Here is a 24648-nt window from a genome sequence, read left to right as displayed (position 1 = left end):
TTTAAGCAGCTAAATTTGTGGGAACCGGGAAACTAATACAGAGAGCAGTCGGGGCTCCCTGGAGACGCGGAGCAGGAGGTGGGAGTGCGCCAAGGAGATAGCTGGGGATGAGCATCCGGGCAGAGGGAACGCTGCCAGTGCAACTGAACAGGCCAAGTGCACCTGCTGTGTGTGAGTAGCACAGTCAGGTGGCTGGAGAGGGGTGAGTGAGGGGGCAGGGGTGACGGAGGAGTCTCAGGGGTGAGCATAGGGATGAGGGACAGGGTGGAGGAAGGGAGGATGGAGTGAGGGAGGGGCAGGCGCGAGGGAGGGGGCGCAGAGGTGAGAGCACGGACGGGCGCGGAGGGTGGACGAGCAGGCCCTCCCAGGAAAGGGCCCCAGGAGCTGGGGGCGGGGCCGTCCACGGAGTACCACTGAGAGGCCTGGGGGCGGGGCCTCCTCCTAGAGCGGCGCCGGAAGGGGCGGGCTCTTCCGGTCGGCGCCGAGGCCGGCTGCTGGGCCGGGCGGGTCCCGGTCGCCCGGCGCGGGAAGGCTGGCGCGCGGCGGGGCCCGGCGCGGGGGACGTCGTTCCCGGGCGCCTTGTGGCGGGCGCGCTCGCCCCGTCCTCCAGCCGGGGATTCCGGGTTCTCTGGGCTCCCAGGCGCCGCAGGGAGGAGGGCGAGGACCAGCTCCGTGCGGATCGAGGTGAAGGCGGCGTCCCAGGGCCCTGCACACTTGGCTGACGAGGCCCTGTCGTTGGCGGGGGTGCGTCGTGCTGCCCCCTCGGGGTCCCTTTCCCCCTCCTCGGCACGGCTCGTGGCTGCTGGCCCGCGGGGGGCCCAGCAGACTGTTGGGGTGCACGTTTGCCCGTGGATCCCAGACCCGCTAGTGATGCAGACCCCCCCGCCCCCCGAGACCCCGGCTTCTGAAGGCAGGGGGACGGGGCCAGGGTGAGCGGGGCTTCCGGGGGCCCCGGCCGCGGTGGCTCCCCAACGCTTGTGGCACAAGGGGCCTGGCCCAGAGAGTAAAAGAGCTGCCCCGACGTTGCGCGGCGGGCACCGGCCCTTGGGCCCGACGCCCCTGCTCCGGCCAGGTGGGTTGAGTGGTCTGTGCGGCTGCAGCGGGCACTCGTGTCCACAGGCCTGTGAAGTGAGGGTCCAGAACGTCTGGTCTACCGCGTTTTTAACTATTTAATAACTTGGCGTCCTGTGCACTTAGAGAAGTGGGTAAATACCGTTGCTGCCTTCAAGCACCTGCCAGCTCGACTGAGGCAGACAAGTCGATTATCTAGAATGTTTCCTGGTCACCGGCATGTGCTGGCTCCTGCCCAGTAACCAGGGATTCGGGGGTGAAAGAGCCATGACCCTTGCCCGCAAGTAGCCACATCTCAGGGCAGCTGCTGCCCCGGTGGCAGTCCTGATAGGAGACCGGAGCACAGAGAAACCCCACGCAGGCCCTCCGCTGGGTGGGTCTTCATTTCATGTTGGTTCTTGGTTTCCTTCAGGTTCCCACTGAAGCCAGACTCCAGCCTCCTTGCCTGGTGCGGCGATCCTCTGCCCTTGGTCCTCTGCCCTCCGTCCACCTGCCCTCTCCAGCAGGGGTCCCCTCTTACTTCTACATGCTCCCCTCAGCCCAGATGAGCTGCCTTTACCTGCGATTCAGGCTCCCACCTGATGCTCAGAACAGCCTCCCAGAAGCTGCCTCCAGTAGAGCCTTTGGGGCCACATAGGCCTGAATCCCAATCAAGTGTAAGTAAACATTGTTTTTTAATGTTAATTCTCAGGGTATGTCTTTTTGTTGTTGTTTTTTAAGTTTATCTTTGAGAGAGCATGAGCGGGGGAGGGGCAGAGAGAGAGGGAGACAGATTCTGAAGCGGCTTCTGCGCTGACAGCAGCCAGCCGGTCTCAGGGCTCGAACTCATGAACCGCGAGATCGTGACCTGAACCAAAGTCGGACGCTCAACCTACTGAGCCACCCAGGCGCCCCTAAACATTTTTATTTAGAAGAAACTAGATTCTCAAACTCCTTATCAGGATGGGAAGTTTCTACAGGAGTCTTATGTATTGCCTCTGCATGGGGGAGAAGAGGAAAGGCTTAAAGAGAATTCAGAGTATTTATACCTTAAAACATACATCACTTGGGGGTGCCTGGCTGGCTTAGTCAGTAGAGCATCTTGGGGTGTTGAGTTCAAGCCCCACGTTGGGCATGGAGCTTACTTTAAAAACCTGTGTTTTCACGCACAGAGTTGGATAGACACACAGATTAAAGGATGGTAAGTAAGTAGATGATGGAAAGGAAGTTTCAAAGAAAAATACAGCACCTAGAGTGTTATCATGTAGGGCATCCCATTTGGGGGTAGGACAGCTTGTCAGGATTATGGGCCTCCTAGTAGGTACGGGTAGTCGTCACAGGTCATGAGATACCTTTGTTAAGAAGGTCTTAACAAGGAAGGTCTGCAAGGAATATTGGAAAATTAAAACAGGACCTGCCTTTGGAGCTTTTTCTTTAAAAAAAAAAGAAAAGGCCTTGATCTCATGGAGTATCTTCCACCAACAGTTAAAGAGCCTGCAGTCTGTCAAGGCTTTTTGCTAGAATTCCATCAGTTAGCGCTGAGAGAAGAGGCAGGTCCAGGAAGCTGACGGATGAGACAGAAAAGAGACAGGAGAGGGATGGCGGCAAACAAGATGAGACGTGCAGGTGCTGCTTCTGCGAACACCTGGGCTGTGTGAACCCTGTTTGAATTCGTGGCGAAATTGGGATGCTGTTAGAGGGAGTTAGGGACAGGGTCCGTCAGGTGTTTCAGACAGTGACAGTGTGAGCAAGGTCTAGGTGATAGTTGCCTGGGCTTTGGCTCTGGGAGGAGTTCGCTCTGGTGACGTGCTACAAGGAAGTCTGGGGCCGGGTTAGGGAAGAGGGAGTTGGGGGGGCACTGGTTGAGTCCGGGAGGCCTCTCTGGGCAGGGCCCTTGGAGCAGAGCTCCTAATGAAGTGAGGGGCCGGCCCCGCAAAAACCTGCGCTTGGCCTGTTTCTGGAATCAGCCCGACACTGAGGCAGGAAGCGCTGGGTATGGTTGAGGAGTCTGAAGAAAGCTGGACATGAGGACAGGAGTGAGGAGAGGGCCGAGGGATGGGCCTGGTCAGGCGCGTGTAGGGCTTGTAAGTATGAGGGACACCAGGGCAGGTACGGGGTAGGGGGTTCACTGGCTGCTCTGTGGAGACAGACCATGGGGGGAGGGCAGGGCGCCCACTAGGGAGCCAGCCCCAGGTCTGATCCATCTCAGACTCCAGGCTCTAAGTGACAGGCACATGCCACCTCTCAGCCTAGAGCCCCCAAAGCACATCGTCCGGTCCCAAATACAGGAAGTGGAGATGGGAGGGAGAAAATGGTGGGGGAAACTCCCGACTTGGGGACCACATGGGATTGCCGGTCGTGGTACGCGTCAGATCCTACCAGACACAGGCCCGGAGGCACCGCCCCAGGGAGAGGGTTAGAGCGAGCGTCCCGTTTGGTCACGTCCAGTTTGAGAGGCTCAGGAGACGTCCAAGGGGAACGAGCACACAAGCGGGGAACGGAAGGGGCCAAATTCCCCAGCGCGCCCCGCCCCCATCCGTCCCTTAGTGATTCTGTGCCACGAGAGTCCCCAGCTGTGCTCTTCCCGGACGCTGGTGCGATCTAACAGTCCTCCTGTGGCTTCTCCACCAGCACAGGGGTTGGTGGAGTCTCTCTCTGGTGCAGACATTCCGTTCCAGAGCCTTCGGTACAAGCTCGGACAGATGAGAAGCTGTGTGTAAAGAACGAGCTTTCTGCAGAAGTGGAGAATCCGGCCCGGCCTTCCCCAGTAGCCCTTCCCGGCTTCCAGTGGCCCCTCCTCCTGGGAACAAAGGACGATGGAAAAGCCCGTGGGTGGAAGGAAGGCCCAGACCCCAGAGGAGGAAGTGCATTCACTGAAGGACACACCCAAAGGAGAGAAAGCGTCGTCTGGGGAGGAAAGGCCAAGCAAGAGGTCCACGTTGGCCAAAAAGCACGGCAAGGAACCCAGCCCGAGTCCTGAGGATGAGGAACATTTGTTTGATGCCTTCGATGCTTCGTTTAAAGATGACTTCGAGGGGGTTCCCGTGTTCATTCCTTTTCAGAGAAAGAAGCCCTATGGGTGCAGCGAGTGTGGACGCATCTTTAAGCATAAGACAGACCACCTCCGCCACCAGCGGGTTCACACTGGAGAGAAGCCCTTCAAATGTGATCGGTGTGGGAAGCTGTTCAGGCACAGCTCTGACGTCACCAAGCACCAGAGAATCCACACCGGAGAGAAGCCCTTTAAATGCAGTGAATGTGGGAAGGCCTTTAACTGCAGTTCGAATCTCCTAAAACATCAGAAAACGCACACTGGGGAGAAGCCGTACGAATGCAAGGAATGTGGGAAAGCCTTCGCCTACAGCTCATGTCTCATTCGCCATCGGAAACGCCACCCGCGGAAGAAGCACTGAGCGTGGGGAAGCCGTCTGCCGAGAGTCGGCGTTCGCGCCCGTGAGAACCATCCAGGGCAGGCCTGTCCCGCCGTCCCCCATCCGACGTCTGATGGAGGCCGGGGGCCCACGGGCCGTGCGCTCAGTGCACCTGTGCTTGTGGGTCTCCACCACCATCGGGACGGTCAGCCCAGCCCGGTACACACATGCTGGAGTGGGGTACAGGCCATCTCCAGGTCGAGACACCGTGATAACATGGGAGACGCGTGCAGCTGCGTCACCAGAGACGGTGAGTGTGATTGTGTCACGGCCGTCTGGGCGGGAGGGACAGCTGGAGCTTGCGAGCGGCCCAGCACCTCCCCCTGCGGCCTCCCTGTGGCACCCGCTCTGGTCTCTGCCTTTTCACCTGCTCCTTCGAAGACTTCAGGCTGCAGACTGCTGACCTGCTGGGTCCCGAGCCCATCCCCGCACAGCCTGGCAGGAGGCCTGCGGTCAGGTCCCCACGGCACTGCACCAGACACCTGCTGTCCCCACTCGGCTGGCCGTGGTGACAGTCCTGTGGTTTGTGTCTGGCTTCCCTCCTTGGGCTGGAGCACCAGTCCTGGGACTCAGCTTCCCCTTCCCCCACTGCATCCCGAGGAACTGGACCCCCTGGCCCAGCCCCCAACCCCGGGTGAGCAGCCCGACTCACCCAGATGGACCACTCAGGACCTAGATGCTGCCACCGTGGGAGATTCCTGCTCTGGACGCGTGGTGGGGGCCCCAAGGATGTGAGGGCAGCTTCGAGCCAGCCTGCATCTGCCGTGGGGGTCTTCAGACATGAAGCAGTGTGTGTGCCCTGCCCTCCGGGGATCAGCTCTCCAGGTTAGTTTCACTTCTTAATGCCTGCCCTCCAAGTTCCATCTTATCCCCCGGCCAAGTCCACATGCTGTGCCCACCCTCCGTTTTCCTCCAGGAGTGGTCTGGATGGGGTTCCATGCTCTGCAGAGCGGGGTGCGGTTTGTCCCAGAATTTCTTGACAACACGGGGAGTGAGGTGACTGTCATCCAGGCGGTAATACAGCTTTTTACTAGGAAAATGTTGATACCTACACTTGCAGCTATTTGGACCCCCAAAATGGGGATTCTGTCCTGGAAGAAGGTCCTGAATTCGGATGCAGACGCGTTTCTCAAACAGGTGGTCCCAGACGCCAGAGCGCAGGTGCTCGCGGAGGGAAGGTTCCTCCAGGTTAGGTGTTTGCTCCTGTTCTCTGTAAAAGCTATGATGTTGTACACGCCTCTGCCTGAGCCGAGCCCCCCAGGCAGCAGGCCCTCCCACACCTGACCCAGCTCGCCCCTGGTGGGACAGGATGTAGAGGGGAGACACGGCGTATGAGCCTGGGCTGGAAGGGCAGCTGTAAGGACACGCGTGGGACGCCTGTGAGACCTGTGTCCACACTGTCCACTGGGCAGCAGTGCCCTCGGTTTCGAGGCTGCCCGTGTTGGTGTGGCTTGTGGCCCATCTCAGACGTTGTCCTTGTAAAAGGTGCGCCCTAAGGTTTCAGGGGCACGGGGTCATGATGCCTTGAGTACACTTTCAAGTTCAAAGAAACAGACAGACAAGTAAGACACGTATGTGTGCTGAGAGCAAGGAAGCAAATCTCTTGAGTGTCGGTCTGTCCTGAAGCCAGAGCAAGGCCGGCGGGTGTTTTCTGTTGAGGGCCGGATAGTAACTGTGCTTGGCTGTGGGGCCCCACGGGCTCTGTGTGCACTCAGCTCAGCTGTGACATGCGGCAGCGCTCACAGACAACACAGGCGTGAACGTGTGCCAGCGAAGCTTTATTTACAGAGACCGGCGGCAGCCAGTTTGAGCCTGTTCTGGATGGAAAGTGTGTGAGGGCCACCCGTGAGGGCCACCCGTCGGTGCATGTCGCCGCCCTTCAGAACTGGGTGCTGGCAGGGGAAGCTGGGCGCAGAAGGTGGAAAGAAACCCTGTGGGGGGAGCCCATCTTGATGTACTGGAAGGCAGGGTGTGGACACACGGACGTCAGCCATGGCCATGGCAGCGCCCACGCACGTCCAAGGGTGTCTGAGGCCACTTCAGTTTAGTTTGGTTTTTATTTACTACAGTATTATAACACCCTGGGATGTGTATGTTGATACGTAACGTATCGTTACATAACGTGTATGTTACAACACGTGACGTACGAGGGAGCGAAACCGCCGCTTTCTCTGTTATCCTGAAGGCTGCACACCTGACTTGTACCGCTGCCTAATGGTGCGTTGGCGAGAAGGGTTAACGGTTTCCTAAGAAGGGCACGTAGGCTGTTCCTGGTTTAGGGCATTAGAAATCACGCTGACATAAATAGCTCGTCTGCATTTAGGGCCAGCAGGGCAGATCCGCAGAAAGGGAATCGACAGGTGGAGACCGTTCTGGCAAATCCCCTCCTCCTGGCCGTGCCAGGTGGGCGCCCCCACAGCCCAAGGGTGGCAGGCTTGCCCCGGCCTCTCCAGCAGCAGGCAGGTGGGTGTCCACAAAGAAACATACTCTGATTCTCTGGCTCTGATTTCTTTTTTTTTTTTTTTTTTTAATGTTTTTATTTATTTTGAAGGAGAGAGACAGAGCATGAGCAGGGGAGGAACAGAGAGAGAGGGAGACACAGAATCCGAAGCAGGTTCCAGGCTCTGAGCCGTCAGCACAGAGCCCGATGCAAGGCTCGAACCCACGAACTGTGAGATCATGACCTGAGCCGAAGTCGGACACTTAACCGACTGAGCCACCCGGGCGCCCCTCTCTGGCTTTGATTTCTGGAAAGGAAGCGAGTGGTGAAGGGCTCGGGCTCTCGGGCCAGGGGCTGCCGTCCTGAGCCGGCACTGGCACCGTGGAGATAGGAGGCCTTGGGCACATCACTTAACCTCCTTGTGCTGCCTCGGTTTCCTCAGGGACGACACAGGGATGCTGATGGTGCTTCACCTGATCCAGTGAGTTAGGACGGGACGTCCCGAGCGCAGGGCCGGCGCCCCCTAACTGTTGTAAGAACGTCAGCCCTTAGCGCGCCTGGCTGGCTCAGGCGGTAGATGGTACATTGTGCAACTCTCCATCTCGGGGTCCTGAGTTCAGCCCCACGTTGGGCGTAGAGCTTCCCATCACGTGTTGTGTTCTTAGCGAGGTGGATGTTAGCTCCCGTGCGTGAGCGGTGCCCGTGCCGCTGGCCCTTGGGGCCCCTCCCGGTAGGACCGCGGCTGATCTCAACAGCATCAGCCTGGAGAACAACAGAAAAACACTTAAAAAAAATAGACTTGGGGGGCGCCTGTGTGGTGCAGTCGGTTAAGCGTCCGACTTCAGCCAGGTCACGATCTCGCGGTCCGGGAGTTCGAGCCCCGCGTCGGGCTCTGGGCTGATGGCTCGGAGCCTGGAGCCTGTTTCCGATTCTGTGTCTCCCTCTCTCTCTGCCCCTCCCCCGTTCATGCTCTGTCTCTCTCTCTCCCAAAAATAAAAATTAAAAAAAAAAAAAAAAAAAGTTGAAAAAAAAAATAGACTTGGAAATGTTTTTTAAATACGGCTTACAATCACGAGAAAAATCACGAAGTCAAACTCAACTTGGTTAGTGGCCACTTTTGCCTCCTGGCGCTCTGGCAAGGCAGATGGGCCGTTTCTTCTGCGTTCGCCGCCGTGGTAGCACGCCGCCGCCAGGCCCCAGAGCCAGATCTCCCAGATTAATCTCTGCCTTGATGGTTTTTCTGTTGTTGTTCAAACGAAACTCATATCCTAGGGAAAAAACCCTCTCAATAACCTGACTCAAAAGAAAAAAAATACATAATGAAAGTTATAAAGTCCTCCAGCCTCCAGGACGCCGGAACGGGACCTGCCAGAACCTCTGGGAGCCACTGCAGCCAGCAGTGGGGACGCCAGCGGGCGAGCTAGGAGTCGGCGAGCTGGGCCTCCGGCTTCATAAGAACAGCAGCAGAAGGGGGCAAGTCACACGCCCGAAAGCATCAAAACCAGTGGGGGTGGAGGCTGTCGAGAGAATTACACAGGCAGAAGTTGGTTGTTTGAAAGGACTGTTGTGGCTTCTGGGCACAGCTTGGTCAGCTGAGTGTCCGACTCTTGATTTCAGCTCGGGTCCTGGTCCGAGGGGCGTGGGATCGAGCCCCGCATCGGACTCCGTGCTGAGCGTGGAACCTGCTTGAAATTCCCCCCCATCTCTCTCTCTTGCTCTCTCTCTCTCGCTCTCTTCCCCTCTCTCAGCTCCTCCATCCCGCTTGCGCTCTCTCTATAATAAAATTTTAAAAAGGAAAAACGGATTGTTAAAGCTGGCATCGTGTGACAGTGGAGTCCAGGAAAAGGGAAGGAGCCGTAAACTGTTATGGATGCAGAGGGAAGGTGACAGCTGGTCGGAGGAGGAAAAGACAGCGCACCGAGCCAGTGGATGTGAGCGCGTACGAGGCGGGTTTTAGGAGAAAGGGCAGGTGGTGAAGCCAGCACGAGAGGGCGCCGCCCAAAGACCCTGTCACTGCTGCACAGAGTGTGTCCCCAAAGAATTCAAGTCAGGTAGTGTGAGTTCAAGAAACAGAAAATTCTAGTCCTGTGTGGACTCAGACACTGGAAAGAAGAACCGGCTCACCTTTTATGAGCTAGTAGAGCCGTGACGTCAGCGCCACAGCCAGCGCCGCCTGCTCCCGGACGGAATAGCGACAGGCCGCGTCCAGCGCGGCGGGGAAACGTCGTGGAGCATGACCAGACTGGGTTGTTTCAGGAAGGCCAGTGTGGCTTAAAACGGCTATCATTTCTCACACGAACAGATATTATTATCCTAACAGCTGCAGAAATATTTGCTTAAATCCAACATCCGCAAATAAGGAATACAATAGAATTTTCTAAAGCCGATGCAGAATATCTCCCCAAACCGTAGCAGCGCTGTGCCCTAGGGCTCCATGTGGCCAGTGCCCCCCCCCCCCCCCCCCGCCCTCTGGGTTTCCCCTTGGCGCCACCTGGAGCCAGGCCAGGAGTAACGTGTGCGCACGGCCTGGAATGGGAAACCCCTCCTGGGCGTGTAGCAGGCGATGCTGCTGTCTCCGTGGCATCTGACAACAGTCCCAAGTAAGGCGTCAGCGAGGGTGTAGCCCGTTGTCACGTTGAAGGTCGGCGGAGTTCACTGCGCTGTGTATGCGGAATCAAGCAGGTGCGTGGAGGCGCGGGGCAGCGTCGTTCGCGGTGGCCGTCAGCGGACATGCCCCGGGAGTCTCACCAGATGAAACAGCTGCACGAGACGTGGTGTAGCCACATGACGAAATGCTACTCGGCCGAAAGAGGAACGAGCCCCCGCGCCCGCCGCCACACTGCGGAAACGGTGCCGAGTGAGAGAAGCTGGACGTGGCCCTGCCGGCTGCTGTGCGGCGCGCAGACAGAACAGCAGAGTGGAGGTTACCAGGGGCGGGGACGGGAGACCTTCACGGGTGCAGCGTTTCTGACGGGCACGGTAACCAGGTTAGGGGTGTAGATCGCGGTGGTGGGTACACAGCGTCGTGGGTACTTAATGCCGCTGAATCGTGCGCTTCCGATGGCTGAAGTAATCAACACCATGTCGACTTTACCACAGGGACAGAAGCCCATTGGGTTTGATGTGCTGGTAACAATATGCGATTTTAAAAAGGTATCTATCTGTTCAGCAACAGAAAGAGCACATCCTAGCAAGTTAAAGATGTGCCCTGTCGTGCTCATGTAGAAATTTCACTTCTTAAAATATCTTACAGAACTTTTGTGTGGGTGCCCAGAAAGCCACGTGCAGCGACGTTTAGCACGCGGACTGTCAGAAAAGTTGGAAATAACTCAAATGTGCATCAACACTGGACAGACCCTCACCACCACCTGTGCATCTCAGAACGCTGAGCGAAGTCAGTTGGTCACAGGAGGTCATTATTATAAAGCCAGAACTGAACAGCATGTTGTTTGGAAATATCAGTGCAGTAAAACAAGACAGAGACAAAAGAACGGCCCACACCAAACTCAAGACAACGGCTCCTCGGGCAGGCGAGGCCACGTGGGCTCGGGTTTTTGGGTGGCAGCTAGTTCCTGAGCCGTGTGGATGGTAAGCGGGTGTCTGAGCTCTGTCCCGCGCCACATCACATACGCTGCAAGTTTACGTGTGTTTGACACAGTTAAACCTTGGTTTGCAAGCATAACTTGTTCCAAAAACATGCATGTAATCCAAAGCGAGTGTCCCCATAAGCAATGATGGAAACTCAGATGATTGATTCCACAACCCAAAAACATTGGTATAAAAATGATTACAACATTGTAACATAATACAAAATAGAAAAATAACCTGCACTTGCCTTTGAAAACCTTTGTGCCTGGTATGAGGGAGACAAGACAGAGGAGGGTTACTGTGTAGGACCCCTTTCACCATCACTAACGGAATCACTGCCACCTATTGGCTCAATGGGATCTTTCTTTTTGTGCCACTTTATTTTTTTTAATTTTTATTTTTTAATGTTTGTTTATTTTTGAGAGAGACAGAGTATGAGTGCGGGAGGGGCACAGAGAGTGGGAGACACAGAATCCGAAGCAGGCTCCAGGCTCCAAGCTGTCAGCACAGAGCCCGAAGCGGGGCTTGAACCCCCAAACCATGAGATTGTGACCTGAGCCGAAGGTGGATGCTTAACCGACTGAGCCACCCAGGCGCCCCTTTTGGTGCAACTTTAACAAGGAACCTATCCAATGACACTCGCTTTTGCCTCCTTTTGAGGATTTCGCGGAAATGTGACACTGCATTCGTAACAGTCCCTCAGAGAGAGAGAGAGGGAAGAACCATTAGCTCCGTTGTGATCATGTGATGTTCGGTGCCACTTGTGACCCTATTGCGAGACATCGCTCATTTATCAAGTTAAAATTTATTGGAAATGTTGGCTCATCTTGCAGAACAAGTTCCTCACAACCCAAGGTTTTACTGTATTTTATCTTCTAACTTTCTTAGCTTTTTGAGAAACAGGGAGCACTTTTCCCCCGGTTCTGTCGCCTTCCAGGTCTGGGGCCCATCCCCCTGACGGCGTTGGCGAACACCAGCTTCCACGTGACGGAAGCCAGCTCCTTACTTGGGTAGTTGTGGCTTCCCGACAACGAACCAGGTAATAATTGCATTTCTTTGTTCAGAAGGTTTTCCTTGTCCGTTTCCAGTTGTGAGAGCAGATCGCCCCCAGTCAAGAAGGTCCTGATGCAATACGCCTAAACATGAACCTCAGGCCTGACAGAATTCCGGTCATTCCCGAGCTCCGAGGACAGACGGAGAGCTGTACGGAAGAGGAGAGGAAACCCCCGGGTGAGCAGAAAGAAAACGTCTAAGGGACAGGTGGGGACACGGGGCACAGACAGGACGGGCAGCTTGGCGGCAGAAAACCCACACCGGGAGATGCCTGCCAATGAGTGGAGAGAAGGGGTTCACGGGCGAACTCCCTGAGGCGGGGGGCGCCTTCACCTGGTTCCGAACCTGGACCCGGAAGGCCACAAAGTTCACCCCTCCGGCCCCGCCCCCCCAGGAGGCCAGTGCTGACACCACTGGCCTTCTAGGATTGCGCTGCAGGCAAAGTCCAGGACTCCCCAGCTCTCTGCTCCTGGAAAGTCCCAGAGAAAGGCCTTTTCCAAGTGTGAAAGCGCTGGGGTGGGGGGAGGGGCGCTGAGCATGGTTCCCGTTGCAGGAGGAGCAGTTAGAGGGCCCTGCCCTGAACAGAGGAGGGCTCTGCGACAGCAGGGGCGCCACGGAGGCCTTCAAATGGAACAGACACGGGGATGGCTGCGGATGTCCCAGGGACGCAACACCGATCGTGCTTACCACTGGCATCCCGTGAGTTGGGCCAGCATCTGTCCCTCCCAGCCTCGTGTGGCCTCAATCTGAGGGAAGGTGGGAGCCAGCACCGTGGGAGAGTGAGCAGTGAGGGCCGTGGTGGGGGGGGGGTGGTTCTGCTCCCTCTCCCCACAGATCGGGGGGCTGACCCGTGGCTCCAGACTCTGGTCTCTGCCAGGTCCCCTGCCTTCCTGGGGAGCCTGTAGGCACCGGGATGTCACCTGGGCTTGATTTCTAGTGACCTCTCGTGTCCATGCCTAGTCTGGACACCACAGTGTCATTCCTTCCCCTGCAAGTGAGCTAGGCCCCCAGACATGCCACGGAGCGAGGCAGGACTGGAGGTGGTCCTGTGCTCGTGGCAGAAGCCTGTGGCACAGGGACACTTGGGACATGTGCTCTGGACCGGGGCAGGCGAGGGTAGGGTTCTCAGCAGGGTGGAGGGGTCGTCCAGGGAAGGGAAGGGAAACAGTATTGGGACCAGAAAGGGCCAGTTCAGGGCGGGAGTGGCCAGGACAGTGGTGGCCAGGCTCCGGGTCTGTGGCCTGAGGACATGGCTTTGCTCTGGGGCGGCCCAGGCCTTCGGGGACCTCTGTGCAGGGAGGTTAGAGTTCGTGGTCTCCTGGTGTTGTCCTTACAGACTCCAGCCGCCTGTTCCACAGACCACGAGCTGGTGGTCCCCCCCACCCCCACCCCCGGGCCCCGGGACCAGAGTCCTGCCAGGGTGCAGAGCTCGGGGGCAGCCTGGCGCTGCTGCCCGGGGACTCTGCGGGTGTCCGAGGCCTGCAGGGGGAGTACCTGGGGGGCTTCAGCCCCAGTGCACACGTGATCCGGCGCTGGGGGCCCCACACGCCCCCTGTCCCAGCCCGTGTGCCCCAGGTCACTGCAGCCTTCCCCGCGTGGCATTCCGGTGTGAACACATGTTTGTTTCCTGGTGAGCTTGAGCGCTGGGTGTACCGGGGTTCTCCTTACACCGCTGCTGAGGTGCGTGGCCCTGTCCACACGTGGCCAGGCGAGGTGGCCGCTGGACTGTTCGCACACAGGCTCGCACAGCTGGTGCCGGTGGGCCCGTGAAATGTAAATTTCCAACTAGTCACGTCTGTTGAACTTTCCTTCAGTCCTCGGTGAGTGTGTTCGACGTCTGGAGACCTGTTCTGTCTTGTTTTTACCCTGCTTCCTATGGTCTACACTTCACGCGCTTTCTTAATCCAGAAGGGTGTTGCCTGGGTTCTGCACTCCTTGCCGGCTGCTTCCCATTCATCCCAGAACGCTTCTGTGTCCTATTTCCTGTGGATACTCTGTTTCCCTGTAATAAACCTCAGTTCTGACCCATTCACTGGGTCCCGTTCGTCTCCCTGCAGTTTAGGGGTGTAGTCGAGACTCCCCAGGGAGGCGCTGCCTCACATTCACCAGACTTGTAAGAGACTGACGCGTCAATCAGAGGAGGATTTGCGGACTTAGCAGGAGAGTGGCCCCTCGTGTGACAACGTACTGTGTCCCTCAATAGACACGGTCTTCTCGGCCCCCGATTCTGGGAAACTACCCGTTCCTTGGTGGCCTGATGCCTGCAGTTATAGCCCTGGAGGGGGTCTGGGAGGTGCCCCGCCTGGGATCACCCCCTTCAGGCCCTAAGTCCTGAAGAGCTCAGGCTGGCCCACCCCCCACGCCCTCATTCACGTTGCCTTGCGTGGAACAGCCATCCTCCCAAGGGCAGTCCTGCCCCCAGAAGTGGATATGGTAGTATCTGGAGACATCTTTGGTTGTCCAGCTGAGGGGAGGTGCTATACATGTGGGTGGGGGCAGGGAAGCTGCGCAGAGCACAGGATGCCAGGTGGCAAAGGACCCAGCCAAGGACAAGACTCGAGTTAGACCCGAAGTCAGGCGATGGGCCGGGGTACAGACAGGGCTGTGGACGAGGCTTATGGGCTGGAAAGCAAGGTGAGGCAGCTTTGAGCAGAAACCCGAACACCGACAGGATGCTGTTCGGGCTGAGGAGGCTGGTGGGACCGCAGGACCGGGGCCGAGTCCCCGGAAAGTGGGGCAGGGGCAGGTGGGAAGCGTGATTGGCCAAAAGGCTCAGTAGCAGTACCCCCCCCCCCCCCCCCCCGCAGCTCCCCATCCTCCTAGGGAACAGGAGTGTGCCCTGCCCCACTTTGAAGCTAAACCGGCAGGGCCACACACGGCTGGCCAGGAGAGGAGGAGGGACACACTGAGAGGGGAGCAGGGAGAGGTGAGCCCCCAGCCACCACTGTGTCGTGGGCCACACGTCCAAAACAGAACTTGGCTTGTGGCCAGCGACCCATCTCAGCAGACCTGTGGCCATACTCTGGAATGAACCCCGAGTCGCCATGCCCCACACCCCACCTAACTGCAGGTGCTGTCAGAATTCGATCCCCAACACGGGCCCTGCCCAGCCTGGTCTCCTCCCACCTCCCTGCTGCCCCAAACCAATCTTAAAATGCACCTAAGATCTCACTCCCCTGCCCAGGACCTTCGGTACCTCCTGGTTCCTAATCGTGGCTTCCAGACTATTCATCCACCTTGATCCAGCTCCCAGCCTGCCTGGGCTCTTCCAAACCTTTGGCGACACTCGTGTCTCAGGACCTTTCACGTGCCCTTCTGCTTTGAATACTCTTCCCTCCAGCCTTTGTGTGACCAGCTTGCCCTACTCTCTCCCTCCCTCCCTCCGTCCCCCCCACCGTGATGTCACTTCCTTGGTGAGCTCTCCTTGGACCACAGAGCCCTCGTGTGCTTCCATAAAGCTTTACACCTGTGGTGTGGGTGTGTTTGCCAATTTGTTGTTTCTCTCCCACACGCACTAGAATGTGAGCTCCACTGAGCCCAGGAGCTGGCCTATCCCAGGTATACCCCAGGGCCTAGCATTAGATCAGGCGGAGGGGAGCCGCAGGGGATTTTTACAGGGCCTAGCGGCTGGAACCCTGCGTGTGCGGGGAGTGAGGCTGGCGGAGCTGGGAGCAGGCAGCAGCTGTCCGCACCTTCTACGTTTTGGCAGGAGTCAGCTGCTGCGGGCTGGTACGCGCCTGTCTCCCCCGCCCCCGCCCTCCCTCCCCCTTCCCCCCCCCCCCCCCCCCCCCCCCACACACACACAGCGAGTCCTTCACAAGCCCTGGTCTTCCAGCTTCTCTTCTGCCTGGGGCCAGTGTCCAGATGCTTGGGCTTGGTCTCCCTTCCCTCCTCCCCGAGCATCCCTGCAGCTGGGGGCTCCCTGGCTGTGGGTCTTCCCTTCCTGTCTTCATGCTGTCCACCCGCCGGGACTCGGGGCCAGCGCGGCAAGCAAATGCCTGGACGTCCATCCCTGCTGGGTTGGTTCACAGAAGCTGTTTCCAGCTATTTGCTTTTCCTAACAAGGAGACTGACGCCTAAATTTCTTTGGGGGGATGTAAGAACGGGGCTTAAAAAGACTTCGGAGGAACAGCAGGAAGAATTCCATGTTAAGTTTGGGGAAATTTTGTAACAGCCGCTCCTCAGGCCCTAGGGTTTGGGAACATTTTGGTGGTAGGCAGTTTAGAGGGGCCCTTGAGACAGTCCAAAAAAGAGTCTGTTTTCAGCCCGCTCCCCTGCAACCGGTGGCCGTCCAGAAGGAACAGCGCGAGGGAAGAGGTGCCACTGAGGATGCTTTGGGTGCAGCTCTTCGGTGGACTAGGGGCTGTTGCCGCCGGGAGGGCTCGGGGACGGCGAGATCGCTGCGGAGCTGGGGGCGCCCGTCCCGCCCGGGTCAGCCGGGCCCTCCCCGCGCCACGGAGGCGCCGGTCCTCCGGAGCCCAGAGCGTCGCGGAAGTGCACGCGCGAGGCTGGGGCGGGGCGAGGGCGCACTTCCGGCCGGCGCGTGAGCGGCCGCCTCCCGCTCGGAAGGTGAGTGGGCGCCGGGTGGCGGCGGCGGCGGGGATGCTCGGCCCGGCTGCCCGCTCGCGCTCGCGTGTCGTCCCCGCGGGCCCCGCCCGGGGCGTCCCCGCGCCGCCGTGACCGTGGCCCGGGCTCGGCCGGTGGGACGCGGGTGACCGCCCAGCCGGAGCGGAGGCCTCCGCGGGGTAGCGGGCCGCAGCGGGCTCACTGGCCCCTGGCGATCGCGAGGGTCCGCTTGCTGGGCGCCTCCCCACGCCCCCCGAACCCCGGCGACGGGGTCGTCGCGGTGCCCACTTTGCAGGTGGGGAACGGAGGCTCCGAGAAGTCCGCAGTCGCGAGTGTGAGCGCCGGACCTCAGCTGGGGCGGGCAGCGCTCCGCCGCCTAGCGCCCCGAGAGCGGGCCCTTCCCCGCGGGGCGCGGGCTCCAGGCCGGGAGGAGAGCGGGGGCGGGGGGTGGCGGGGAAGGTCAGCCGCTGGCCGGGGCATCTCTGTCCCCTCCGCCTCCAGTCGGTTGCAGCAGTGTGGCCCCAGAGTTTGTGCTCGCGTCCCGGTGGGCGTCCCTGTGTGAGCGCCACCTCCGAGCAGACGGCCTGGAGCGGAGGGGGGTGGGGGGTGCGTGCCCTGTCCCAGACGAGCCCCAGCAGGTTAGCCGAGTAACAAGATGAGAGTTAGGAGCGTGGGGACCTGCACCCAGATGTCATGCCTGCAGCCCCACCCTGTGTCCGCTTATGTCCACTTCCCTGAGTGTCTGTGACCCTTCCCATCGCCAGGGACCGAGGGCTGCCCAGGAGGTGGGGGCTGGCCGGGATGGCCCAGGCGCCACTGAGGAGCCCTGTTGGGGCTGCCTCCCCACTTCCTCGAAGCCGATACTGTTGGCAACCATTGCTTAATGTACTTTAACTTTTGTTATTCCCATGCCCTCTTCACACCCCAGTAAGCAGTCCTGCTCCACCACAGTGTGAAAGAAAAGTTCTTCTCACGTGGGACCGAACCACTCTTGCAAACCACATCAGAGCAGAGTACCTTCCCCCGCAAAGGAGGCTCGGGCAGTCAGATGTGGTTGGCAGCCTGCAGCCTCTGAGGGCTCTTCAGGGTCTGAGGAGGACGGTTTTCCTCCCAGGAATTGTGTTAAGATTTAATCTAGAATGTTTGTGCTCCAGCAGGCAGAGTTCAGTTTCCCACCCTCCTCCTCCTCCTGCGGTTCAGTACACCCGCAGCCCGCTGCTGTAGTGTGGGAGGTTTTCAGGGAGGTGCAGCGTGCCTTAGGGTGTGGGCTGGGAGGACACTGAGGCCATTGCTGGGATGAGGGCTCAGGTCCCCACACGTGTGCTGGTGCCGCCCCGCGGTGGGATAGACGAACCGGGGGCCCAGCTGCCTCTCACCCCAGGTCCCACATGGCACCTCTTGACATCCTTGCCCCTCTCCGCCAGCGAAGGAGCCCCCCACTCCCCATGGCTGATCGGCAGCTGGCATCGCCCCCGCCCTGCACACACTCCTCCGACCCCCGTCATCCTGCCATGGTTTTCATTTCCCCAGGTCCCAGGTGTGCATACCTTCAGCAGGCCTTGGGGAAGATGGCGACCCTGGGGGACGGTCAGGAGCCCCCTCGTGTCCCGTCCCCTGTCAATCTTGCGTCACCAGGGACACCTGGAACCCACCGCCTCGAGGCCCGGCTTCACCTCCACGGTCATCAACACGGTACTCACCCTGCGCTGCGCTCCCTCCACCTCCCTGCACCACCCGCCCACCCTGCACCACTGACAGCGCGGCCAGAAACAAGGCAGCTCACGGCTGCTGGGGCTCCTGCAACCTTGCACTTGGGTCGGGACATGGGCAGCCGAGGTCGAGGCCGGAGGCTGAGCCTTGTGAGCAACGGCTCCCTAGGGGACAGTCCCCCAGGGCCATGTTGGGCAGGCAGGGCCCTGTGTCCTCTCGTCTCCCTTTATGAGCCTTTGCTCCCACACCAAGAAAATAGAGCACCCTGAGTTCCGGGCCGGCTGGTCTGGGTGGGGGCCCCCAGGGACCTGCAGGGATGCAGCTGCCAGCCTTGTGCCACCCTCCTGGCGGAGTCTCGGGATATCAAGGTCACGGAAGTAGCCAATGACCAGTCAGGCGGCCGGTGCTGAGGGGGTGTCCACGCCCCGTGGCATGCGGTGCCCCCTGGGTCTTGCTCCCGCTCAGCCGTCAGAAGTCCCGGGGTTCTGTCCACGCCCATGTTCCACAGGAGGCCCGGCCTTACAGCTCAGGACACACATGAGCTGATGACAGCCAGGTCAGGGGTCAGCATGCGTTTCATCCCACCTCTGTCCTAGAGTGCGGGCACTGAGCCCAGGGGCATGGCTTGGGGCATGGCTTGCCGCGTGCCTGGAGCCCTCCTTGTCGGGTCTCAGCGTCACAGTGAGCAATGGGATGACGGTTGAGACATGCCAGGCTCTGTGCCAAGGGCTGTGGGTCATCTCGAGGTCCAGTGACCACACTCTCTGGTGGCCATTAACAGATAAGGACAGTGAGGTCCACAGAGGTCACGGGGTGGCATGAGGTCACACACAGCTAGGGAACGTGTCATTCACCCCCCAGGTCGGTCCAAGGCCGGAAGGGCAGCAGCGCCTAGCTGGCCCCACGCTGTTCCCGGCTCCGGGAGCCCTCCTGGCACCTGCGCATCCCTGGGGTGGGCCGGACTGGGGGCGTGGGGTGGGTACGGAGCTAGGTGCTGCGCAGAAGGAGCCGGGATGGCAGCCAGCACATGCGCCGCAGGCCTTCGCCGGGGCGGCCGCCTCACCCCGCACGATGGTTCAGGGCCTTGGCCAGGGCTCCCCCGTGGCTGTGCTCCTGCCCCGTGCGGTCGGGACTCTGAGCCCACCCTTAACCTCCACATTTTCCGCCACCCTCACCACCGCCTGCGAGGCAGGACCTATCCCCGTGTTCCGGACAGGGACACGGGGGCCCAGACGGGAGCCAGTGGAGGCCAGTGGGACTGAGAACACATCAGGCTGACTCAAGCCCATGCCCTCACCTCCCTCCCCTGACCGGGCCCAGCAAGCCACGGCTCACGGCTCACGGCTCACAACTCCTAAGTGGCATGGACGCGGGACCGGGGCGGGGCTGTCCTGGAAGCCATGCTGACCACATTGGCTCTGCGGGATGAGAAGGCTGGTGCCCAGGATGCAGGCCCTCGAGCCCACGCGGCTTGGGGCTGCCCCTGGTCCAGTCTCCAGATAGCAAGAGCCCGGAGGGGCCCGGCTTGGCCCCCTGAATCACATCCAAGTGCCTTGTGTGCCTGGGACTTTGCCCAGTGAGAGGCAGTGTTGGCCGCAAACAGCAGCCTCAGCGCTCCCTGGACTGTCCAGGGGCAAGTGGGCAGGGCCTGCCGGCCAGGGAACGAACCGGGGTTGACCCTAAAGAAGAGAGAGGCGGGGCCTCCAGCAGGCCCTCCTTGCAGGCTCTGAGGGGTGTGGTCACTGAAGGAGGGGGCGTGGCTGGAGGGCTCGGAGGGAGGAGAGGCGATGCTTTCGTCCCTCCTGGAAACTGACCCAGCGTCGTCGAGAACTGGGCCCCGCCACCAGTCGGTTACCCGGGGCAGGATCTACCCCTCGCGGTCTCAAGCTCATTTCCTCTGTTGGGGCGGTTCCTCGGTGCTCCAGTGTCTTCCCTGGAGAGACCCCAGCATTTCAGGAACCTGCCCAGGGCCCTCCAGCCAGGGGGGCTGGGACTTCTGGAGCCCCAGCTTCCCAACTCCCAGGCCAGAGTTGGTGAGGTGGGCCAGAAAGCACATTGGGGGTGGGGTCCACCCTGTGAAGCCTGGGGCCCCTCACACTCCCCCTCCCCCCCCCCCCCCCCCCCCCGGGACTGGATCCCATTAGTCTCCCACGTCCTCCTTACACAAGAGCCAGTTTCTAACTCTGGCTGAGCACAGTGCTGGTGGGTTGTGAGGGTGTCGGGCAAGCCGTTGGTCCGCCAGAGCAGGTGAAGGCAGCCACATGCGCACAGGGCACTTGGCTGGGCCCTGGGGGTGGTGTGGGCATAAAGTCGCCGAGGCTGCCCCTCCCTGTGCCTCCAGAGCAGGGAGCTGGGCAGGAGGGGTGCAGACACATTAGGAGCCAGATCTGTGCTGAACCAGCCAAAGGGCCTGCCACAACAAGGCTGTGCTTCCAGAATGCGTTCTGGAAGGTATGGTCTGGAGCCCTGCAGCTGGAGGGACAGTCCGTGGGCAGGAGCAAGTGACAGAGAAAGACACGTGGCCCCAGGGTGGGCGGGACGAGCTGTGTAGCGGGGGGCAGCGCCACCCCCCCACCCCCAGCCAGGGGCTGGCCTTCCAGACCAGGCCCCTGGCTTTGGCACCTGAGACCTGAACTCTGGCTACCCCCCACCCCACTCACTCCTCCCCTCGTCCACACCCGAGCATGGACTTCCTGTACCACTTTATGAACAAGGAGCACCCCTTCCTTCTAGAAAAGTTCCTGTTGCTCCGTGGCCCCAGAACCCCACCCACAGCCTCCCGCCCCCGGAAGGCCGGCCCCAGGCCTGGGCGCCTCCGCTGAGGTAGAGCAAGCCTCTCCCTGGTGCAGGTGCCGTGTCACAGCCTCCCCAGAGGCGGCCGGTGTCGGGGGACACGGCACTGAGCAGCGTGGGAGGGTGCTTCAGGATGGGACCCCATGAGCAGGAACCAGCATGTCCACCTGGTGGTACGCAGCCCGGCCAGGGCCCGGGCCCTTCACGGGGGGGGGGGGGGGGGGGGGGGGCAGTTGGGGGCCCAGGGAGGGGACCGTGTGCCGGTTGCACCCCAGGAAGGCCCAGGCGGCTTTGGTCAGGGCACACACCCTTGCCCCTACTCCAGAGCAACCAAGCAGTGCCTCGGGACCCTCACGCTCGGGAGAGGGGTGTCACGTGGCTGCAGCATCTACCCAAATGGCTCTTGGAGAGCACCAGCTCCACGGGGGCACCACCCAGGAGCAGGTGGCACCTGCAGGCAGCTGATCGAGGCCTGGGCTAGATTGGAGAGGAGGGGGAGATGAGCCCCGTCCCCTGTGCCCCCAGACTCCCCTGGCTGCAGCCCTGAGGTGCTCTCCCAGCCACCGCAGGAGGAGGAGGAGCGGTCCCACCTGGATCTCCGAGATGTGGAGGAGGTCCGGAATGGCCGAGGTACCTGCTGGCCGGGTGGGTGAGCAGAACCCCGATCCGGGCCCTGCCCACGGGTGCGTCTCCCCACGGCTGCCCCGTGCCAGGCTCTGTGCCGCACCCGTCGCCGCCAGGACACTGGGTCCCACCTGTCCCTGGCTCGGCGTTCACTTCTGTCCCCAGTGGCCCCTACCCCGTTCCGTCCCGGCGTGTCGCTGACATTTCCCCAGGTTGTGAGTGCGGTCCAGAGCCGGTAGTCAGTCGGCGTCTTCCGCTCAGCTGCGCTCCCATCCCCCTGCCAGCAGCCGGGGTGTCGCCCTGGGCCCCCTCTTTCCCCTGTGTAGTGCCCTCAGCCTCCACTTGTCCGCTGCTCTGGTCCCTCAGCCCTTTGCCACCCCTCACCCCGTGTGAAGCCGGCAAAATGCCTCTTCGGGGACTGTGTCCCGTACACTGAGCTCCCCGGAGACGCCCGCCGGAGGCTTCAGAGCTTGGATCCCTGGGAAGCCGACCCTCCCTGCCTCAGTGTCAGGAGGGGCGTGGAGGAGCCAGGCCAGGAGACAGCTGCCCCCGGAAGTGCTCCGGAGGGGCACGGGCCTGCGGAGCCTCGGGAGGGGGCGAACCCCGCATTTCTGCTAGGAGCCTGGGCACCACTTTTGGGAGCGGGGGAGGGGGGGTGGGGCTTGGCTGCCTCACTCCGGGTCTGCCCTCGCCCTGGTCCCCAGCACTGTGGCGCCCCCTGCTGGTGCCATCCCGCTCTCCGTTTCTGATTCCAGATTCCGAGGCGGAGTCGGAGCCGGCTCCCTCCTCTCCCCACCCCCGCGACCCTGAAGAGGAGGTGCACCAGGACAGGGGGCCCCTGAGGAGCCTTCCCCGTAGACCCAAGTGTGGGGACAGCTTTGGGCAGGAGTCCAGCTCGGAGCGGCCCACGGGCCAGCCGCCGGGGACCGCGCCCTGCCCCCAGAAGAGGGGCACCTGGCGCGTGACGCCGCCGCCGCAGGGAGCCTCCGGGACCGAGGGGGACCCCGAGCGGGCCGCCGAGCCGGAGGGCGGCTTCGGCAGGGGCCCGGGCCCCGGGGTCCGGCAGGGCGGCCCGCGGGCCGGGAAGCCGCACAGGTGCGAGGCCTGCGGCAAGAGCTTCAAGTACAAGTCGCTGCTGCTCAAGCACCAGCGCATCCACACGGGCGAGAAGCCGTACGCCTGCCACGAGTGCGGCAAGCGCTTCCGCGGCTGGTCGGGCTTCATCCAGCACCACCGCATCCACACGGGCGAGAAGCCGTACGAGTGCGGCCAGTGCGGCCGCGCCTTCAGCCACAGCTCGCACTTCACGCAGCACCTGCGCGTCCACAACGGCGAGAAGCCCTACGAGTGCGGCGAGTGCGGCCAGGCCTTCAGCCAGAGCTCCAACCTGGTGCGGCACCAGCGGCTGCACACGGGCGAGAAGCCGTACGCCTGCAGCCAGTGCGGCAAGGCCTTCATCTGGAGCTCCGTGCTCATCGAGCACCAGCGCATCCACACGGGCGAGAAGCCGTACGAGTGCCCCGACTGCGGCAAGGCCTTCCGCGGCCGCTCGCACTTCTTTCGGCACCTGCGGACCCACACGGGCGAGAAGCCCTTTGCCTGCGGCGCCTGCGGCAAGGCCTTCGGCCAGAGCTCGCAGCTCATCCAGCACCAGCGGGTGCACTACCGGGAGTAGCGCGCGGCAGGCGGCCTGCGGCCCCGGGTGGGGGTGGGGGGCGGCGGGGCGGCCCCCGATGGAGGGGGAGGCTCCGGAGAGAGGGCCCCCGCCTCCTGCCCCCGTCCTGCTCGGCACCGGCAGCCCCGCGGGCCGAGTGGCCCGAATAAATTCTTTTTGATTGACGGAAGTAGGAGTCGCCCCTGCCTGTCCCTGGAGAGGAGTGTCCCGCGTCCGGTCTCCTGGGACCTCCTGGCGGTCCTAACTGACCCGGGCCTGGAGGCCTCATGACTGACCTGGAGCCACAGCCGGGTGTTTCCAGACGCAGAGAGCCAAGGCGGGGCGGGCGAGGTCGGGGCTCACCCTGCCTCTGCCCCAGGCGGGGTGCCTCCTGTCGGTTCCCCGCAGCCGCAGCCACCCGCCAAGTGCCCCAGACACCAGAAGGTGGGGCCCGGACCGTGCGCCTCCAGACAGGCCTAGGCCTCTGCAGCGGCAGCCGGGCCTTGCCTTCGGACTTCCAGTAGGGACAGAGCTCAGCCGGGTGGGGAAGCAGGCACCTGCCCCCTCCTGACCACTTGCGACCCCGCTCCACCCCCACACTGAGGGGCTGCCTGGCCCTTCCCCCAGCTCAACTCCGAGCCTCACCTCCCCAGCTCCAAGCCTTTCTGCCGGGACCCTGTCCTGAGGGCCCTGCGGTTGGGCTGCCTCACCTCTCTGGGCCCCGCTCCCAGGGCCCCGTGGCCACCAAGCACTTTGGACTCTCGCCATGAGCCCCCGCTCCAGGTGAGAGCAGCTCTAGGGGAGAGGAGTAGACGTCAGTCTCAGGACATCAGCTGAGGCGCCTCTGCTGGTGGCGCTGTGGCCTGAGAGCGGAGGGACGGCGACCTTCTTCGCACTCTTTGCCCTCCCTAATACCGCAAGCGTTTGCGGGGCCTCTGCCCTCCAGCAACCAGGCCGCAGAGCCTGCACGCATAGACCCCAGGGTGTCCCGGGAGCAGTGGCATCAGGCATCAGGCCCAGCGCTGGAAGGGTCACCCTGCAGCCTCTACGTGGAGAGTGCACTTGGACACCAGCACCAGGACCGGACCCGGCAGACAGCCCCCAAGAGCAGAGCCTGGCGGTCCTCCACACCACCCTAGACTATCCCACAGACGCCTGTGCCCTGCACACCTGTCTAGAAGGACTGGATGGGGCAGCGCCTGCATGAGTCAAACCGGACCTTTTTGTTCTAGTCAGTCTCTCAACTGATTAAATGAGGCCCACCCACACTGAGAGGCAGCCTGTTTTACTCAGTCTAGTAAATGAAATGTTAATCTCATCCAGAAACAGCTTCACAGACATACCCAGAATAACGTTTGACCAAATTTCCAAGCACCCCGTGGCTTAGTCAAGTTGACACACAGAATTCACCGCCACAAGCAAGGATTAGAATTGCACCTGATGCCATAGCGTTGGCCCAATGCCTCCTGCTACAGGTGTGCTCTCTCACCAGGACACAGAGCAGAGCTTAAAGCAGGCCCAGATCCAACTCCTTCCCAGAGGGGCAAGGGCTATTCCCAGCCCCAGGCACCTTGGAACCATCCTGAGGAGGGGGCTCTGCTGGGGGCCCTGCCATTCACCATCCATCCCCGGGCCAGTGGCTGTGACCAGGGAGATGGGCCTTAGACACTGCCTTCAGCCTGACTCCTCAGTCACGCCACCTGCCTGGGCAGAGCTGCCGGGGTGGGCAGAGGGAACCA

The 24648-nt window shown here is 61.2% G+C and overlaps 2 protein-coding genes and 1 long non-coding RNA gene across 14 annotated transcripts; 2 read left to right on the top strand and 1 right to left on the bottom strand.

Annotated features, from left to right (window-relative positions):
* The first annotated feature begins 1610 nt into the window (after nucleotides 1-1610).
* Nucleotides 1611-4463, top strand: ZFP41 (ZFP41 zinc finger protein). Of its 4 annotated transcripts, none has more exons than XM_086695197.1 (3): nucleotides 1613-1727; nucleotides 3018-3134; nucleotides 3687-4463. In XM_086695197.1, exon 3 carries the CDS (start codon nucleotides 3867-3869, stop codon nucleotides 4461-4463), a length of 597 nt encoding a protein of 198 aa, XP_086551323.1. In that variant the 5' UTR covers nucleotides 1613-1727; nucleotides 3018-3134; nucleotides 3687-3866. The 4 variants fall into 4 exon arrangements, with proteins under 4 accessions (XP_086551320.1, XP_086551323.1, XP_086551322.1 ...); XM_086695196.1 differs by having other exon boundaries at nucleotides 3682-4463; XM_086695194.1 differs by lacking the exon at nucleotides 3018-3134 and having other exon boundaries at nucleotides 1611-1727; nucleotides 3682-4463.
* GLI4 (GLI family zinc finger 4) lies at nucleotides 1613-24181 on the top strand. 9 transcript variants are annotated; one of them, XM_086695186.1, is made up of 7 exons: nucleotides 1613-1727; nucleotides 11598-11739; nucleotides 12116-12261; nucleotides 17659-17820; nucleotides 20572-20661; nucleotides 21157-21276; nucleotides 22019-24181. In XM_086695186.1, the coding sequence occupies exons 2-7, from the start codon at nucleotides 11652-11654 to the stop codon at nucleotides 22928-22930; spliced, it is 1518 nt and encodes a 505-aa protein (XP_086551312.1). In that variant the 5' UTR covers nucleotides 1613-1727; nucleotides 11598-11651; the 3' UTR covers nucleotides 22931-24181. The 9 variants fall into 9 exon arrangements, with proteins under 9 accessions (XP_086551312.1, XP_086551313.1, XP_086551309.1 ...); XM_086695187.1 differs by lacking the exon at nucleotides 1613-1727 and adding an exon at nucleotides 5173-5306; XM_086695183.1 differs by lacking the exon at nucleotides 1613-1727 and adding an exon at nucleotides 6805-6944.
* On the bottom strand, nucleotides 6520-8255 carry LOC147571767 (uncharacterized). Its single transcript, XR_015246626.1, has 2 exons — nucleotides 8022-8255; nucleotides 6520-7683 (listed from the first exon to the last, which is right to left on the bottom strand). It is a non-coding gene; the product is annotated as an uncharacterized LOC147571767 (long non-coding RNA).
* Nucleotides 24182-24648: the final 467 nt, after the last annotated feature.

This window comes from Puma concolor, chromosome F2 (assembly GCF_028749965.1).
Source record: "Puma concolor isolate L17-30 chromosome F2, mPumCon1.1.hap2, whole genome shotgun sequence".
NCBI classification, from domain to species: Eukaryota; Metazoa; Chordata; class Mammalia; order Carnivora; family Felidae; genus Puma; species Puma concolor.
The sequence above is the reverse complement of the archived record's forward strand: the minus strand, read 5'-3'. Positions and strand labels throughout refer to the sequence as shown.